Source organism: Mandrillus leucophaeus, unplaced genomic scaffold (genome assembly GCF_000951045.1).
Source record: "Mandrillus leucophaeus isolate KB7577 unplaced genomic scaffold, Mleu.le_1.0 Scaffold580, whole genome shotgun sequence".
In the NCBI taxonomy this organism is placed as follows: Eukaryota; Metazoa; Chordata; class Mammalia; order Primates; family Cercopithecidae; genus Mandrillus; species Mandrillus leucophaeus.
Genome location: NW_012106253.1, coordinates 1,118,706 through 1,133,918, shown reverse-complemented (window position 1 = coordinate 1,133,918; position 15,213 = coordinate 1,118,706). Strand labels below are relative to the sequence as shown.

Here is a 15,213-nt window from a genome sequence, read left to right as displayed (position 1 = left end):
GAACACCTTTCTTATCTTCATTAACAAGTTTTTTTCTCTCTCTGTACACATCTGTATATTCATGTCTGTAAATATCTGGCTTTTTCTAGGCCTACTTCACAAGATGTTGCAGAATACTTTTAATTCCTTCTCATTCTTGTCATCACAATTAACTGCTGAACATAGTTTGCACTAGGCTTCAAATGTCAACCACGAGAGTTTCTATCTCTGAGGGAAAAAAGGAGAGATTATAAAAGAATTCCACTAATCCATAAATGAGAAGGGCATCTCGATGTTTATTACTGTTTAATTTTCCTTCCAACACTAACAGAGGCACAGAGGCTCATACACAGCTACTATGAATAATGGTGGGTACTCTGTAAATAATCTTAGGTACTAGTGCACATGATGTTAGTTTTACAAAGCAGTTGAGTCCTATTTCTGTTAAATTTTTATCCCCTATTATAATAACACAATTTATGATAAATCAAGTAAAAATGAAAAATCAAAGTCTTAGTTTCCTTTCTTTTTTTAAATTAAGGCACCATGGAAAGGTCAAACTAAGCAACCTTATGTCTTACCTTATATTTAAACAAAACCCTTTCCTAGATCTAATTCTTTGGCACAGTAACTGGTTAGAGGAGATCATTTGCCTATTTAATAGAGAAAACTTATTTTAACTTTGTTATCTTAAATATTAATATTTAGTGAGGCGATTTTTTTGTCTATCTGCCATTGAATTATCTTCATATCCTTTGTCTATTTTTTATTAGTGTGTTCATCTTATTCTTAGTGGTTTTGCTAGCATTCATTAAAAGATTGAAAGTAAGTTATTATTATTATGATTATTACGTTTTTGAAACAGAGTCTCGCTCTGTCACCCCAGGCTGGAGTACAGTGGCACGATCTTGGCTCACTGTAACCTCCGCCTCCTGGGTTCAAGCGATTCTCCTGCCTCAGCCTTCCGACCAGCTGGGACTACAGGCGTGCACCACCATGCCTGGCTAATTTTTGTATTTTTAGTAGACACAGGGTTTCATCATGTTGGCCAGGCTGGTATCGAACTCCTGACCTCAAGTGATCCGTCCCGCCTCGGCCTCCCAAAGTGGTAGGATTACATGTGTGAGCGCTGTGCCCAGCCAAAAATAAATCATTAAATATTAATATTTAAGACTGGCATTGATGTTGAAACTTTCTCTTTTAATTGGAAATTTGCTTTCAATCTAGTTCTAATTTTCACCTTAGAGGCCTTTCTGTATATAGTTTATACTTGGTATTTTGATACAAAATGGCTCTTCCTGTATACTTAAATTTTTTTTTTTTTTTTTAAACAGTTGTTTTGGGTGGGTGGCGGGGTCTTTTTCTTCTGTCTTTTCCATCCAAACATTTAACTTTTCAATTCACCTGAATTTATCATGATACGTGATTGCTGTCCTTCCCATATTGTCTCAGTTATATAAAATATTTTAAAGCTTGAGAGTCCATGTATTCATGTAAGGTTAAAAATGAGATAACTGATGATGAAAAGACTAAAACCTAAAATTTTAATATAGATACCATTCATGTCAGAATTGCTGTGTCTGGAGAGGTTAGGAAAATGAAGCTCAGAGAGGTTAATTATATTAAGGTCAAAAGGCCGTATATAAGTAGATGAATTAACTGTTGAATCTGTATCTGCCATTAAGGAGTAATCTGAGATGTGGAACTCTAAGTAAATGTGTTTCTCAAAGTTATTTACTCACAGAACCCCCTTTTATGTTTTGTAGTAGAATGGGAAATACAAATGTTTGTGGATTAGTGTTCTATGCAACATATTTTAAGAAAGGCTTTTCGTCAGATCTCTGGTAGAGAACAAAATATGAACCAGCCAAAACATTTCTATCATTATTTAATTACTTTTTCTTTCCAAAATACAATTAAACTTTTAAAGCATAAAAATTTTAAGATATTGGTAAAAGATGGAGTGAAAAACTCCATACCTTTCTTGATAATCTGTGGGAAATATGAAGCTGTAGGTACCCTCTTTCTTCTTTAATAAATTGTGCTTGAAAACTTTCAGGAAGTGCATAATTATTTAGATTAGAGGTTGACAAATTACAACCCACAGGCCAAATCTGGTCAGCTGTCTGTTTTTGTAATTAAAATTATATTGGAACACAGCCATGTCCATTTGTTTATATGTTATCAGTGGCTGCTATTGTCTGTCAGAGGAATGTTGAGAAGATGTATTGGGAGACCATATAGCCACAGTGCCTAAAATATTATTTGACTTTTGAAAGAGCAAACATTTTCTGATCCCTAGTTTAGTGAGCTGCATTCTTGCCTACTTTACTTTGTATGTTTTATCTGCATAAAGACTCTTTCACTAAAGTTCTTGGCATTTCATCCTCTGTAAAGTTCGTTCCCTGGTAAGTCATGCTGAAGTCTTTTTCTAGAAGCTTTATTATGGGTTAGTTTTAAACTCTTACAGACATGCAAGATTCCATAGTTTTGCTTTCCTGAATGACATGCAGCTATCAATACAGCAGTTGTATTGGCATGCCTGGCTCTTTCTTGCTGCAAACCTTTTACTGGTTTAATGGAAATTATACCAGGGTACTAGGGTAAATAGACATAACTAACATCTTTTGAGTGCTGTATGCCAGGCTCTGTTCTAAATTTTTTACATATATTATTTTGTTTATTCCTCACATCAACTCTGTGAAGTAGGTATTATTATCCCCACTTTATAGTTGAGGATACTAAAGCATAGGGAAATTAAATAACTTGGTCAGGGTCATCCAGTTCTTAAGGAATGGAATAAGATTTTTAACTTTCCCCCAACTTACTTGCCTTCTAATTCCTTGATTCTTGAGATGAGTTCGGGCATATTTCTTCTTCCTCATTACTTTCTCCAGTCCTCTTTTTCCACATCATCTTTGAACTTCCTCATTTACACCACCCTATCTTACTGTATTCTCTGATGAATTTCCAGCAGTCCATTCCTTCTTCCTTGATGATTACAATTTCTGGCTCACAGTCTTCTCTATCCAGTCTGCCTCTGTATCCTGATTTAATGCCACCTTTAACTCGAGTTCTTTCTTGCATTTTTCAACTTTATATATCCACAGGCATGGTCAGGCCCTACTTTTATCACTGGGAATTGTTTTGCCTTTATCATGAACTCTGAATTTCTGCTTTCTGACTTCTGAACAATTCACTTATATATAACTCTTACATGCTAGTGAAGAATTCAGTCCTTTTTAACGTTTCGTGTGCATAGGAATCACCTGGAAAACCTTATCCAGAAACCTGGGTCACACCCCTAGAGATTCTAATTCAGCTGGTGAGGGTTGATGCCCCCATGAATTTGCATTTCTATCACCTTTCCTGCAAATCTGAGGCAGGTAGGTCTGTGGAGGTACATTTTGAGAAGGATTGCTCTAATTAATACTTTGCCCCAGAGGATCAGTAAAACTTTCTAATCTGCCTAAAGCCTCCATTCACATTCTTTCTTTCTTTACTTTTTTGATAACTTCTGTAATTACTGAGACAAAGGCCTTCTGATGAGAACTCTGTCGTATTTTATTTTCTTGAAATAAGAGTTTTTCTATTTACTCTTTTCATATTCTTCTCTTCTACTTAGTCCCTTTGTCTCACTTTCTCCAGTTGACTTTTGGCTCCTTCTTTACCATTAACATTTTTGTGTCTTGGGTTAGTAGTTTCCCCTTCTATAGTGAATTGACTTTTTTCTATCAGCCTTCAGTAATATTTCCTCAAAATATCATTCCCTCCCATCTTCCCTCCTTCAGCCTGTTTTGGAAGAAAAGTTATGGCTTTTAACTTCTTCACTAGCTATGTCTTAATTTCTTGCAGTCTGCTTTGGTTTCCAAAATTTTACTGGACTCTTGGACTGACAGATCAAATGATTTCTAGGTGGTTTTGTTTTGTTTTGAGACAGGGTCTCACTCTGTTGCCTAGGCTGGAGTGCAATCTGTCTCCTAGATTCAAGCAGTTCTCCTGACTCAGCCTCCCGAGTAGCTGGGATTACAGGCATACACCACTACGCCCAGCTAATTTTTGTATTTTTAGTAGAGATGGAGTTTCAGCATGTTGGCCAGGCTGGTCTGGAACTCCGCCCTCAAGTGATCCACCCCGCCTCGGCCTCCCAAAGTGCTGGAATTACAGGTGTGAGCCACCGCGCCCACCCTGGTGTGTTGTGTTTTGTTTTGTTTTGTTTTGTTTTTGAGACAGAGTCTTGCTCTGTCACACACACTGGAGTGCAGTGGCACGATCATGGCTCACGGCAGTCTCTCCTGGGCTCAAGTGATCCTCCCACCTCAGCCCCCTGAATAGCTGGGAGTACCAGTGGGTGCAACCTCGGTCAGCTATTTTTTTTTGTAGAGACAGGCTTCTCTGTGTTGCCCATGCTGGTCTTACACTCCTGGGCTCAAGCAGTCCTCCCACCTCTGCCTCCCAAAGTTCTGGGATTGTAAGCATGAGCCACTGTACCTGGCCAACTCCTAGGTCTTAAATGCATAGTCTCCCCCAGACTTGCTGTATTTGATACTGTCATTTTTCTTTTAAACGTTTTCTGCCTTTGCTTTTCACTCACTGCTTTTTTAAGGTCTCACTATTCTAACTACTTCAGTTCTTGTTCACATAGTACTTTAATCTGTTACTGCTTTTTCTAAAGTTTGTGATACTTTTCCCACCATCTAAATCTATGCTGTCCATTATGGGAGCCACTAACTGCATGTACCTTTTGAGTACTTGAAATATCGTCAGGTTAAACTGAAATATTCTGTAAGCATAAAATGCACACTGGATTTTTAATATTTAGGCTGAAAAAGAGAATGTAAAATAGCTTACCAAATTTTTTAATTACATGTTGGTAATACTTTGGATATATTGGGTTAAGTAACATAAAATGCTAAAATTAATTTGACTTGTTTCTCTTTACTTTAGATATGACTACTACTTCTGTGGCTTGGCTATATTTCTGTTAGATAATATTAATCTAAATCTCATATTTCCTTAAGACCGGGATCAGTTTTCTGATCAGCCTTCTTAAACATTTGGTACAAAGTAACAGCCTTCTTAAACATTTGGTTCTCACCCCCTCTCACCCTACCATCCTTCCCAATATACTTAGCTTCTTCAAAGCAAGAGTAATTCCCCATAGTGCTGTTCATATAGTGGACACTATATACATTATGTAATACATACACACACATCTGAAAAAATGGCTAATGTTACCACTTTATCAAAAAGGATACTTATGAAAATTGAGGCCTGTTGTGATGTTTTTACCTAAATTGGTGGGGAGTAGGAGAAGGATTGATGTGAAGGGGAGAAGAGATATTATTCTATTCTGAGCTATTAACATTTGGCACTTAACATCCCCCAAGTGTATCCTGCCACTTCAGGCCACTGATAGCTCTGAACTGCTGTGATTTTACTGCCATCTGGTGTCAAATTCGGAAACTGTAGTTCAACATTTTGTCTCTTCATTAGAGGAAGGTAGGCAATCTTTCCTCTGAATGTGGGCCTACTCTTCTCTATCCTGTAAGCAAGTTACCAATAAGAGTCACTTAACTTCAATGTAGGAAACCTTTATTTTCCTTGTTGGTATACTCTTTCCTTGGCTTCCATGATAAATGCATTCTCCTTTCTAATGTTTCTCTGGCTGTTCTCTCAATCTTCAATATCCCATTTCTCTCTTCATGGTAGTTTTTTAGCCCCACGTTCTAGGCCTGCTATCCTTTTTTCCTTTGCTTTCATCTGCACCAGGCTTTAAGTACTGCCTATTTACAAATTTATATTGACAGCCAAAAACTTGCTCTGAGGTTTAGACTACTATCTTTAGTTGCTCACCTAGATATTGCACAAACATCTTAAACATAACATGCTCCCATCAAAATCTGGACCTCCCACCTGCATCCTCATTTCTCAAATTTATTTTTCTAATTTCATTAATCTATCATACCAAAATAATGGGAATCAGCTTGGCATCCCATCTTTCACACTTCATTAGTAAAAACATTAACTACATTCCATTAAGTCTAGAGGGTATATTCTTGTACATGTAAAATTTGTGACCCCTCGCCTGCTCCTGTCCCATCTAAGCTACCACTGTCTCTTGCCTGGACTAAGTTAGGTTCCTTGTTAGTCTCTCTACATCCATTCTTGACTGCATTCACATGTTTTATGTATATTTGTCTAATGTCAGCCTTTCCTGTTATCCTGAGAGTTCTGTGGTGGCAGGGACTGTGTACATTTGGCTCACCATTGGGTCCCAGCACCTCACACAATTTCCAAAAGCTTTTTGTTTAATAGCAACCATGTCACCACTCTGGCTAACCAGTGCTGTTGGTGTGTCCCTTGTAGTTTTAGTGACCAAGGAATTCTAGTGCTAGAATTCCTTAATGCTCTATTTCAGTATTAGTGTTCTATACCAGTTCATTTACCATAAATGAATTTAAGCTATTTTCTGCTTTTTCCCAGGGAAACTTACTTGTGTCTGAAGGGACAATATATTTGGGGTATTAATCAGCTAGTGTTCAAATGAACTTTAGGACAACAGCCTATTTATATCCTATAGAATGCCAATCAAGATGCTGAAATGATTTTCCAAGCACTTGAAATTGCATGCTATTGGTTTGTCTCTTAGCACTCTTCTGTCTGAAATTTAATATCTTTAATGTTGCAGTACATTTGTTAAATCATGGATTAAAACCTGTTTGACTCTTAAGTGTTCTTTTAATAGAGGCTCAGTTGATGATGGTTTCATTTAGTAATTTTGGTTTGACATTTTAAAATGGTTTTGCTTTATAAGGTTTTACTACTAGGGCTTACTTGGTGCTTTGAGTTGATGGTATTTCTCAATAAAAAAAAAATTAATTTATAAAAGTAGAGGTGATTTATAAAAAGTAGTTATTTAGAGATGGGCAACAATCTATGTACTGAGGATGCAAACTCAGAGAACAAGAATTTAATAGGTATATAGCAGGGTTTCTCGGTGTTGGCATTATTCACATTTTGGACTGAAGAGTTTTTTGGTGTGTAGTGTCAGGGGCATGTCCTGGGCACTGTAGGAAATTAGCAGCAGTCCTGGTCCCTACCCATCAGTGGAACTCCCCTCACCCATTATGATAATCAAAGATACCTGTAGACAATGCCACATTGTCCTGGGGGTGGGTGGGCAAAATTGCATATCCCTTGAAAACCAGTAGTTTCTATACTTAGAAGGGGGTAACTGGCCATGAAGTGTCTTACTTGGGAAATCGTTGGCGTTTCTAAGCGTTTTTGAGAATATGGTAGCTGTGTGGTATATTGTTAATGGCAAAGAGAAATGGAAACTATATGACAGGTTTTTTTTTACATTTTAGAATTTGTGCTTGCCTAAAATAAAGTTTTGCACTTAGCCACCTGGTTCTATTCCAAACTGAAAAAGGGTACATTCTAAATCATATTTCACTGATACTGTTTCATTTTGTTAGCTTACTTCAGCAGTTAGGTAGTGATAGAAAAAGAGAACCAAGAGTACAATTTAAAGAGTAGCTTATAATCAGAGCTTTTACCATTGTGCTTTTATATATATATAGGGTATAGAGTGTAATTAACTTATTCTACGTTTTTTTTTTTTTTCCAAAGGGAAATGAGAGATGGCTTTAGAAGAAAAAGTTTCTACTCTTCCCATTATGCGAGAGAGCGGTCTCCTCATAAAAGGGACAATACTTTTTTCAGAGAATCACCTGTTGGCCGAAAGGATTCTCCACACAGCAGATCTGGTTCCAGTGTCAGCAGCAGAAGCTACTCTCCAGAAAGGAGCAAATCATACTCTTTCCATCAGTCTCAACATAGAAGTATGTATTTTAAGACTTCGTTTTTTTCTCTCACAGTCTCCTCTGATGAGAATGTACTGAGTCAGATTTCTTTATAGGTGTAAGAGATTTATTTTTTAAACTTTTTATTTTGAAAAATTTCAGACTTACAGAAAAGATGATAGACTAGTATAACAAACACCATACACACACATTTTTTTCAAACTATTTGAAGTGGCATTCTGTATGACACTTTGCCTTTAATTTCTTCAGCATGTAAAAGAGGACTTTTTTTTTTTTTTTTTTTTTCCCCGGAGTCTTGCTCTATCTCCCATGCTGGAGTGCAGTGGCATTATCTTGTCTCACTGCAGCCTCCGCCTCCCGGGTTCAAGTGATTCTCCTGCCCCAGCCTCCTGAGTAGCTGGGATTACAGGCGTGCGCCACCACGCCCGGCTAATTTTTGTGTTTTTAGTAGAGATGGGGTTTTACCATGTTGGTCAGGCTGGTCTGGAACTCCTGACCTCGTGATCTGCCCACCTCTGCCTCCCAAAGTGCTGGGATTACAGGCGGGAACCACTGCTCCCGGCCAGCCTTGTAAAATTTAGAATGAAAACCTCCCTTACTCTTTTCCAACCCCTAATTTTATTTTATTTTATTTTTATTTTTATTTTTAACTTGGCATGCCTGAACCTACATGGTATTCTGTACAATCTTAGCTTGTCATGCTGGCTGAGTTGTTAGTATGTGTTTGAATAAATCAATGACAAAACTACTTTTCTAGAGAAAACATTCTTATCTTTGCAGCCTGCGGTGGAACTTGTTCACAAAACATTTTCTTGTGCCTTCTGTATGCAAGGCACTGTGTTAGTGTTAAACAATGACGTCCCTGTCACTAAAGAACTAGAATATATGTGTATATTTCTCACCAGCTAATGTCAACTTTATCAATATGTTAATATATATAAAATATAACTGATACAATAATTGGTATGTCATAAATGAGTTGACATGAGCATGTCAAGGTGAGAAAAATTAATTTACACTCTGGGGATGTAAGAACATGTCATAAAGGAGATGACATTGGCTCAGCCTTATTTCAGATTTCTACAAGTAAAGAAGCGTCTTCTCGTTAGAAGGAATTATGAGCCAAGGTGCAGAAATCAGAAAAGTTCAGGATATTTCCTTTTGAATGTCCTTCTCATTAACTGTCTTTTTTCAAATAATAAGAGTTTTAATTTAACAGCCTTTGCCTCTTACATGATGAAGGTGATGGAAAACCATTTGGAGTCATCAGATTGTCTTCCCTTGAAGCTGTTGCAAGATTGTTGAGTTTAGCAAACATTTATTGTCTACTGTTTGCAGAGATAGATAGAGTGGGGCTTCCCAAAAAACATATTTTTGGATACAGGCATATTCATGATTATGCAAGAGATAAGAAGGTTATTTTAAGGATTTAAAGCAAACACAAGCTGGGCACAGCAGCTCATGCCTGTAATCCTTGCACTTTGGGAAAGCCAAGGTGGAAGGATTACTCGAGCCCAGGAGTTTGAGACCAGCCTGGGCAAAGATAGTGAGACCCGTGTATCTAAAAAAAAGAATTAAACAATTAGCTGGGTATGGTGATGTATGCCTGTATTTTCAGCTACTCGGAAGGCTGAGGCAGGAGGGTCACTTGAGCCCAGGAGGTTGAGCCTACAGTAAACTGTGATCATGCCCCTGTACTCTAGCCTGGGCAGCAGAACGAGACTATGTCTCTAAAAATAAATAAATAAGTAAATAAATAAGCCACTTACATATATATGCCTGATTGTCCAAAATGTGCTTGGGACAATTCTAGGTAACTGAAGGTTTTATTGTGGAGACTAATGTTAACAAGTATACAAGTATTTTCTCTTTTGCTTCTATGTACCCCACCCCTACCACAAAAAAAAAAAAACCTGAAGAAGATAATCCGTAAGCCAAGCTTGTCCAACCCCCGTCCTGCAGGCCACATGCAGCCCAGGATGGGTTTGGATGCAACCCAACACAAATTAGTAAACTTTCTTAAAACATGAGGCTTTTTTGTGAAAAAATTTTTTTTTTTTTTAAGCTCACAAGCTGCTGTTACTGTTTGTCTTTTATGTGTGGCCCAAGACGATTCTTCTTCCAGTGCACCCCAGGGAAGCCAAAAGATTGGACACCCCTGCTCTAAGCTCTTATGAATGCTCACATGCACAGACATATCCAAAATTAGCCAGATACCATCTAAGACCCCCTAAAAAAATTCTATTTATTTATTCATTTATTTTATTATTTTTTTTTTTTCTGAGACAGAGTCTTTTTCTGTCACCCAGGCTGGAGTGCAGTGATGTGATCTCAACTCACTGCAACCTCTGCTTCCCGGGTCAAGCAATTTTCCTGCCTCAGTCTCACTAGTAGCTGGGATTACAAGCATGCACCACCAGGCCCAGCTAATTTTGTATTTTAGTAAAGATGGGGTTGCACCATATAGGCCAAGCTGGTCTCGAACTGCTGACCTCAAGTGATCCACCTGCCTCGGCCTCCCAAAGTGCTGGGATTATGGGCGTGAGCCACTGTGCCCTGCCCTTAGGATCTTTTTTTGGGATGTGTATGACTTAAATCCATACCCAATAATGATTTTCATTAATGAAGAAAGTATCTTTGGAAACTGATTATGAAAACTTTTTAACAAAACATGAATAAAAGAAGCTTAAAAGAGATTCTTACTTGACAGCTTATAATGAAATTATTAAGGGTAGTTATTGGTGAATTAGCTTTTATTTTATCCTCAAAAACAGAAATTTGCAGGGAAAGCATCTTCTCTCTGTTGACCTGCTTTGGGCCTCTTAGTGGCCAAAACTCTTAAGGTCTTGGGATGAAATGTGGATGAGCCATAATGTGAAGCTCCTGTCTTAGGGTCTCCAATATCCTTCACTCATCCTTTGAGGGCTCATACCTTTAATATTTGGAGTGATTTAAAGATTAAGTTGGTAGACTAAAATATGGGGTAAATTGAATGGAACAGAGCATATGACTTTGTTAATGCCTGCATCTATCTATCTTTCTTTCTTTCTTTCTTTCTTTCTTTCTTTCTTTCTTTCTTTCTTTCTTTTCTTTCTTTCTTTCTTTTCTTTCTTTCTTTCCTTCTTTCTTTCTTTCTTTCTTTCTTTCTTTCTTTCTTTTCTTTCTTTCTTTCTTTTTCTTTCTTTTCTTTCTCTCTCTTTCTTTTCTTTCTCTTTCTTTCTTTTCTTTCTCTTTCTTTCTTTCTCTCTCTCTTTCTTTCTTTCTTTTTCTTTCTTTTCTTTCTCTCTCTTTCTTTTCTTTCTCTTTCTTTCTTTCTCTCTCTCTCTTTCTTTCTTTCTTTCTTGCTTTCTTGCTTTCTTGCTTTCTTTCTTTCTTTCTTTCTTTCAAGTTATTTAGCTTTGAAAGTAAAGTTCTTTAATCAAGAAAAAGTTTATTCTGGGAAAACTGTATTTTCAAGTATTCCTTAACTACTTGGGCTGAACTACGAAAATTTTTTCTATTTTCCTTTCCTGTTTTCAGAATCATTACATAAGAAATCTTGCAAAAAAGTTAATGGAGGTCGTATTTTAAATAATACATGGGAAAAATTATTATTTGACCTATTTCAGATACCAGTTTTTGCATTAAATGTAAATGTCACAAATATTGCAGCACCTGGCTTTTCTTCAAAAGAGAACTAAGACACGGGCTCTTCACTTATCAGTCACTTAAGCTGGGATAATTACCCATGTGTTAAAATTAAGTTTTCTGGTATAAATTGAAATTTTGACAAAGACTTAAAATATTATTATAAGTATAAATAACAGATTAAAATAATTATGCCCTCATTTTAAAAAATTAACAATTTTTTCCTTTCTGTTCGTACTTTTAGATTAATTTTTCCTGTTTTAATGATCACTATTGGTTTGGCTATAGTGATTTTACGACATTTTTAAATTCAACTGCTTATTTCCCATTTTGTGCTTACACACATACACACACATTTAATTAAATCTCTTCTACTTAGCCTTTTGAATTAATCTTCTGGAACTTTGTACTTCTTCAAACTAATTATCCTTCTAAATCAAGCTTGTTTTCATCCTGTACTTTACTTGCAAGAATATTCTTACTATAACTTAGTTGGGCTGACCTGGATATGCAATATTATTTTTAGTTCCTTTTTGTTGTCCATGTTCACATGCTAGCAGTGCAGATTGTCCTAGTTAACCTCATTTCCTTTCTCCCTGTGTATTATGATGCTTTCCCAAGTAAATTTTTTTTTTATATTTACCTCGTATACTCGAAGTTTATTTTTATCGTAATTAATCTAAATATCTCCACATTTGTCAATTCTAATACTTATTTTCTTTTTTTCCCTCTTTGAAATGATCCCATGTTTTCCTATCCTACACTTTTATCATTTGCCTTTTATTTAAGCTATAACATTAAAAGCGATGAAAAAATCACTAAGTTTGGTCTCCCACACCTATTTTTTGTTAAAGTATTAGTACTTCTTGTGATAAATTTACTAAATCACAATCTACTCCTTCTGTATAGCTCATTCTTTATGAAAGAATTAAAATCTTCTTCAGTAACACCTACTTAATACTAGTTATTCTTTTTAGAGCCATATATAAAGATATTTCTTCCTTTTATGTTGTAACCTGTTATATATTGGAGGAGTACTATCATATTCTTCATGATTTTTTTTCCAGGTTTAAATATATTTGGTTTATTTTGCTGTTCCTTTTATTTGTCATGGTTTCCAGACCTTTTGCTTTCCCTATTTTTCCTTCTGTTTCTTGTAATTTATACTACCAGAAGTGAATTTTTATTTTAGCAACCACATTTCATTACTGGATTGTAGGCAACTGAAACCTAAGCTATTTTCACGTAAACAAAATACGTGAACAAATGCCTCTCAGGCTGTACTTTTTCAGGTGCAATTGTTTGTGTGTAGTTAATGCACTGAAAAAAAAAAACAAACTAGAAATGCTACATTTTATCTAATTAACTTTAGCTTATTTTGTTTTATAGAATTCTCAAAATCTCATTTAGCGATTCTGTATATTAGTACGCGATAAGAACAGCTTGTATTATCTGCAAATTAAGTATGCTGGATATGTTTTGTATTATTTGTTAATAATTTATGTTGAGGAGCATAAGGCCAACTGTGGAAACCTCTAGAGATCTGTTAACCTGAACCTTTTATCGGCATTGTTTGTTGCTATTCAACAATTATGATCCCTTATCTTTACTATTATCTTATTTTCATTTCCACTTGAGAATCTCAAAGAAGACCCTTCAGGTGTTTCTTGAAACTCTTAAGTTACAAATATTTCTTCTATCAAAACAGTAACATAGAGATTATCTTGCTTTGTTGCTGTAAATCCACTGTGGCTCCTAGAGATGAAACTACCTCTCTGTTAATTCATTTTAAACATTTGCTGGGGATTAATCCCACATTTATCAGAGATACTTACATATTTAGATTCTGTGACATTTTGGTTGAATTTTAAAATACTTTTACTTTGCAAAATTTGCAAGTTTGTTGTTTATTTTGCTTGGCCTCTGTTTTTTCTGTAGCTCTAACATTGGGCCTAGCTTCCCTTATTTTTCTTATGTCAACGACCATTATTAAGAATAGAAGGTATTTTTAAAAAACATACTATTAGTCATTAGTGTTTAATTGTTTTTAAAAATACATCTTCTAAGAGAACTGAAAGTGTACAAGAATTAAAAGTACTGTTTTGAGACAAGTATATTTGGAAGATAGAGTTCATTTTTGAATGTCAGTCTAATAGAAGAAGACATGTGTCTTAAGACTGGTTGGCTATAAAATTTGAAGTCTCCATGAATTTTTTGATTATAGCTGAAATTCTTTTTTTAAAAAAAACTATTCTAGACTTATTGGTAATATAGCCGAAATTCTGATAAAATTTTGAACTTTAATTTTGCTTTTAGGTGAAGGCTTTTCTGTGCAGATTTGAAGAAGTAATATGAATATAGAAATAAGGCTTTATCTTCAGATCATGTATATTAGGCAACAGGAAGAGAGGATAAAGTCATTCTCTTAGCAGTGAAATATCGTAGCATTTCTTGGTTTGAAGCCCACTATGTTGTGTTCAATACGTACATCTCTTAATCAACACACATGTATTGAACATAAATTGTTTGCCAAGCAAGACAGATTCAATCTCTGCCCTCTGAGTTTATGATCTAGTCAGGAAGACAAACAAGAAATTAAATAGGAGTAAACTTTTTAGGTGACATCTGAAGGGTTAGTAGAAGGTGAAGGATGCTAGTGGAGAAGGTTTATGGGGATGAGTTACATCATGTGGAGTCCCTAAAGTATAATTTAATAGTTCCCTGAAACATTTTAGGCTGTCACTTGATCTAGACTATTAATGCGCTGTTGAGTTACATTCTATAACATATTCTTCTTGTTTGAGGATCCATTGTTTACTCACAGGAGAGCTTTGGCTATGAGTTTTGTAGCTAAATCCTAAGATTATGGCTATAGCTTTTCTGGCATCTTAATGATCAAGGTTCTAAAACAAATCAATTAATGCCATATGCATAGGAATTTTATTGTATCCCCGTTTTAGCACTTAGTATATTCTGTCAGTAGCAAACGTTCATAAGGTGTGCAGATGATGTTTTCCTTATATATTTAAAAGTGTGCCCACATGGTTTTAGCTTATGTATTAAAGGAGATCTCTACTCAGAAGTGTGCTTCCAAGTATTCAGTCAGTTGGCCTTTGCTTTAACTTGTTGCAACTCTGACCTCCAAAAGACAGATCTTGAGGGAAGCAGAGGTGATGCAATGCTTTCTCTACCCCTCTACCTGTTTCTTTTCTCTGGTATTTTTTGGTGTCTTTAACATGAGAACATTTTTCTTGTGTCTCTCCATTTTCTAATTCATATGTTCTTGAGTAAATCAGTAGATCTCTGAGAAACATGTTTTTCCTAACCAAGAGTCCCAAATACCCACATCTTCATCCATGATCCAGTAAAAGAATTTTCTCATCATCTGTGTAGCCACATCTTCATTTATTTATATCTTAATTTCTCTTCAAATATTCAGCTGTTGAAGAAGAAATGAATGTACTACCTGTGTTGGTGAAGTTTGTTTCTTGATGGGACTTGCACTCAAAAATACCTGGTTTGTCCCTGTTTGCCAAGCACTGCACTGAGAATCTGATAGTTTGCAAGACATAGCCCCTAACTTTATCATCTCTTATGATTATGTTATTTTTTTCCCCTGCAGTGTCCTTTTTTCCTACCTGGATTCACTTGATGTAGGATTGGATGAATCTGGTTAGATTTATCATTTCTTTTAGCAGGAAAACACAACAGCAAGAAAGTGTATTTCTAAAAGATCCTATTAGATTGCATTCAGCCATTGCATTCAAGGAGTCACCAA

General features: G+C 35.9%; 1 protein-coding gene across 4 annotated transcripts in view; it reads left to right on the top strand.

Moving 5' to 3' along the window:
• PPHLN1 (periphilin 1) overlaps positions 1–15,213 on the top strand; it is a 219,392-nt gene that overhangs the window by 138,983 nt on the left and 65,196 nt on the right. For all 4 annotated transcript variants that reach the window (XM_011999052.1, XM_011999053.1, XM_011999055.1 and 1 more), the window contains one exon: positions 7,615–7,826. In XM_011999052.1, the coding sequence (XP_011854442.1) occupies positions 7,615–7,826 (212 nt within the window). The remainder of the gene's footprint in view (positions 1–7,614; positions 7,827–15,213) is intronic.